Here is a 3,557-nt window from a genome sequence, read left to right as displayed (position 1 = left end):
ACCTTGTCAATATTTTTATTAAAATCCAGTTAGACGACCTTGATATATCTATAAATAGAATCTGAATATATAATTTACATAAATAAACCTTAATTACCTCGTTAAATATATAAAAACACGTTAGGTAGGCAGGAATCCACCCCCCCCCCCCACCACCACACAAAGTAATTCGCTGGTCTGGAGTTGGAGCCAGGGCTGAGGTGTTCCCTGTTTGGCATTAGATACCCCAGGCCGCTAACTCATGCCCCTCCCCAGCTGTGAGTGGGACTCTCCATGACCCTTCTAAGGGGTGAGGGGCGCCAGGGGTTGCGGCGGTGGGTAGGGATCTCCCGCTCTAAAACAAGGTCCGACCTCCACCTCACCGGGCACGTGTAACAGGGAGACACATTTCTGTAGCACCGGTTACATCCCTGTCTGGACACACCCAGAATTCCAGGGCCAGGGATGGAAATTTAACCCAATATCTGATATTGATCACAGTCAGTAACACCGCCACCCGCACCGATTAAGCCCCGAGAGCAATCTCGGCTCGATACTTTAATGTAAAGTATAACAACGGGAATAAAGTCACAGACAGTCACAGAAAGTCCTCGGGCCGTGGCCGCACCTCGTGTAGAACAGGACGCGAGTCAAACGAGACGACAGCAGCGCCTCGACGGGCCAAGGGTCTGTGTGACGATACTGTGATCATAAACATAAATTGTCCACTGGGACACAAACATTTTGCTCGGTTACAGAGAGAAGGTGGAATAAGATAACGCGAATAAAACTCGGCAATAGACACGTGAAATACGCACAGTCACACAATGACTATAGGATGCCAGTACACACGGACTGTATTCAGCACAGGACGGTCCTGTCATGCAGAACAACCACAGCAACGCCACTGCCCCAGGGGCGATCCAGACAACATCCCGGATAAGGGATGGTGTACAGCACAGCCACGGTGGGCCGAGCGGCCGGGGACTGACTCGGGAGGTGGTTGCTCTGCGCGGTGGACCCGGGGCCTGTTGAGCAGAAGACTTGCGCTGCACTAGAAGCTGCGGCCGGCCGGCCGGCTGTGTCAGGCCCCTGCAAGAAGCCGGACGGGGCTAGTGGCTCCGGGGCAGGACACAGGTGCAGCCCACCGGCACTTCAATATACTTCAGCTCAAAGCTGTAGCGATCGTCGTGCCCCACGCACGCTTGCCTCTGCAGAACCAACATGGTCTGTTTGAGCAGCACCGAGTTCAGAGCCAGCGTTTCCTCGCCGCTCTCGGCGTCGATGCAGCCTTCACATAGACACTCGGCGAAAGCCAGCTTCGAGGGGACGCGGTTCTCGTCGTAGTTAATTCTGGAATTGAAAACGGGCGGATATCAATGAGGGGCCGAAGGAGCCCATCGGAGCTGAAACCGTCCCAGCCCGTATCCAATACGCAGCGCCAATCACAGCCGACCCACCCACCCCCCGTCTCTCACATCGTCCGATCCTCTTTCACCCCACCATTGACTCTTGCCCAGTGCCCAACCCCAACCCCAGTCCCCATGCCCACACCCACGGTGACCGTCAGGGTGCAGATCCCGTACCTGTACTCCCAGGGAGAGATGGAGCGGTGACTGATTTTGTGGTTGTGAGTTGACTGGTGCCCCATCTTGGGGCAATGTCCATGTCGCCTCCGCTGCCGCTCCAGCTGTTCCACTAGGCTGACAGAGAGCAAGTGTCCCGCGTTGGCCCTGACCAGCAGTTTCTGCAGCATTTTGCCCGGGACATCCAACTCCTCAGCGCTGAAACACTGGTTGCGACCCTCTCGTCTCTGTCGGGCCGTCTGTCCAAGACTCACCCACATGAGTCCGATCATGAGAAGCTGGGGAAGGCGAGGGGTTGGGGGGAGAACAGGAGACATGAGGAGGCTGCAGTGATGCCCTAAACTCAAGCAATCCCCGTCCAATTGCCCCTCATCTCGCGCAATCCGCATCGTGCTGCCCCTGAACTCTGCCAATCCCCGTCCCGTTGTAGCTGAGCTCGGCCAATGCTCATCTCGTCACGTAACTAACCAATCCTCATCTCTCTCCTCCCTGCCTCTTCTTCTCCCCTCCATCCACTCTTTCTCTCCATCCCTGTTCTATCTCCGTCTGTTTCGTTGCATCACTCCCTTTCCTCCACCGGTCCATCCCCGCTGCCTCTCCCATCCCCTCTCCCTCCATCCGTCCATCCCCCACTCCGTCTCCCGTCCCTTCCCGCCCACTCTACTTCGCTCATCCACTTCTTTATCTCTTCTGCCTCTTCCGTCTGTCCCCGGCCCCCCGGGACCTCTCTCACCTGCACGGCCCACATCGCTCTCTGGAGTCCGAGCCGCTCTCCTAGCTGCATCCTCCGCTGCGCTCTCCCCAACTTCGCCGCGCATGGCGTTTTATAGCCGGAGCGCCTGGAAATCCCGTGGAGAAAAATCCTCGCTGCTTCCGCGTTGTTGGGCCGCCCGAAAAACGCAGAACTGAGGAGTGAGGGATTCCTGCCTCGTCACAGGTCCGTTCCGGGGGAGGTGAGGGCGGGGAGCGAGCAGCCGCGGGTCCGGCCCACAGACAACAGCTGAATAACAGCAGGATGTCCCGGGCGAAGTGCTACTGTCTGGGCACTTGGACTGGGCGGGACAGGCGTAATACGGCAGTTACTCTGACCGTCTGCTGTATCACAAACACGAAAAAATCAGCAGGTGCTGCAAATCCTGAGCAACACACACAAAATGCTGGAGGAACTCAGCAGGTCAGGCAGCGTCTACGGAGATGAATAAACAGTCAGTGTTTCGGCCGAGACTCTTCATCAGGACTGGAAAGGAAATGTGAAAAATCCAGTATGGGGGGGGGGGGGCGGGAGACGGGAAGGAGTACAAAGTGACAGGTGGTGGGTGAGAGCAGGTGAGGGGAAAGGTGTGTGGCGTGGGGGGGAGTGGAGATTGGTGGAAGAGGTAAGGGGATGAAGAAGACAATCTCATTGACTATCTGACCAGCCATTTCTTTTGACATTCTGAGGTGAAGTCCATCAGGAACCAGGGATATGTCAAGACCCTAGGAATTTGTCTTTACATTTCAGTAAGACTGTATTTTTCAATATGCTGCATATACATCTAGTATGTTTAATCTGTGCTCATGGCGATAAGAAGCGACCTGTTAAATACAGACAGAGGAGACTCCAAACGGTGGAAGCTGAAGTAACTCAGCAGGTTTAGCAGCATCTATAGAGGGAAGAGAGAATTGTTTTGACTGTAAATGCTGACAATGTTAAAAATCTTTAATCATTCAGTTCTTGAGCCAGACAGCAAATCCGAATCACTACATTCAGCAACACTGTGACCACTTTGCAATAAATTGGATTTTTAAAAAATCTAATTGTGTTAATTCTTGTATAAATCATGTAGAACAATGGTCAACAAAGTTTTTGCATCCTGGATACTTCTGGGTGTATCTCACTGAGTTTGGCGGCTGATCATGACTATCACAATAAAATTTCCCTGTCATGCACTTTCTTTCAAACAATCACCTATATTGGTTATTTAAATTCATAATTCAAGTCAATTAAAATGT

General features: G+C 53.2%; 1 protein-coding gene across 1 annotated transcript; it reads right to left on the bottom strand.

The window, feature by feature from the left end:
* Positions 1-205: 205 nt before the first annotated feature.
* Positions 206-2,730, bottom strand: LOC134356562 (interleukin-17C-like). The gene is made up of 3 exons (XM_063067530.1): positions 2,299-2,730; positions 1,566-1,843; positions 206-1,332 (listed from the first exon to the last, which is right to left on the bottom strand). Exons 1-3 carry the CDS (start codon positions 2,347-2,349, stop codon positions 1,092-1,094), a joined length of 570 nt encoding a protein of 189 aa, XP_062923600.1. The 5' UTR covers positions 2,350-2,730; the 3' UTR covers positions 206-1,091.
* Between the last annotated feature and the right edge of the window lie 827 nt (positions 2,731-3,557).

The sequence above is a fragment of the Mobula hypostoma genome, chromosome 14, assembly GCF_963921235.1.
Source record: "Mobula hypostoma chromosome 14, sMobHyp1.1, whole genome shotgun sequence".
NCBI classification, from domain to species: Eukaryota; Metazoa; Chordata; class Chondrichthyes; order Myliobatiformes; family Myliobatidae; genus Mobula; species Mobula hypostoma.
This window is presented reverse-complemented; position numbering and strand designations above follow the sequence as displayed.

Coding starts and splice junctions, on each gene's coding strand:
- LOC134356562 (XM_063067530.1), bottom strand. CDS start 2,349: ATGCAGCTAGGAGAGCGGCTCGGACTCCAGAGAGCGATGTGGGCCGTG. Junction 1,844..2,298: donor GAGCGATGTGGGCCGTGCAG/GTGAGAGAGGTC, acceptor CGCCTTCCCCAG/CTTCTCATGATCGGACTCAT. Junction 1,333..1,565: donor ATCTCTCCCTGGGAGTACAG/GTACGGGATCTG, acceptor TTTCAATTCCAG/AATTAACTACGACGAGAACC.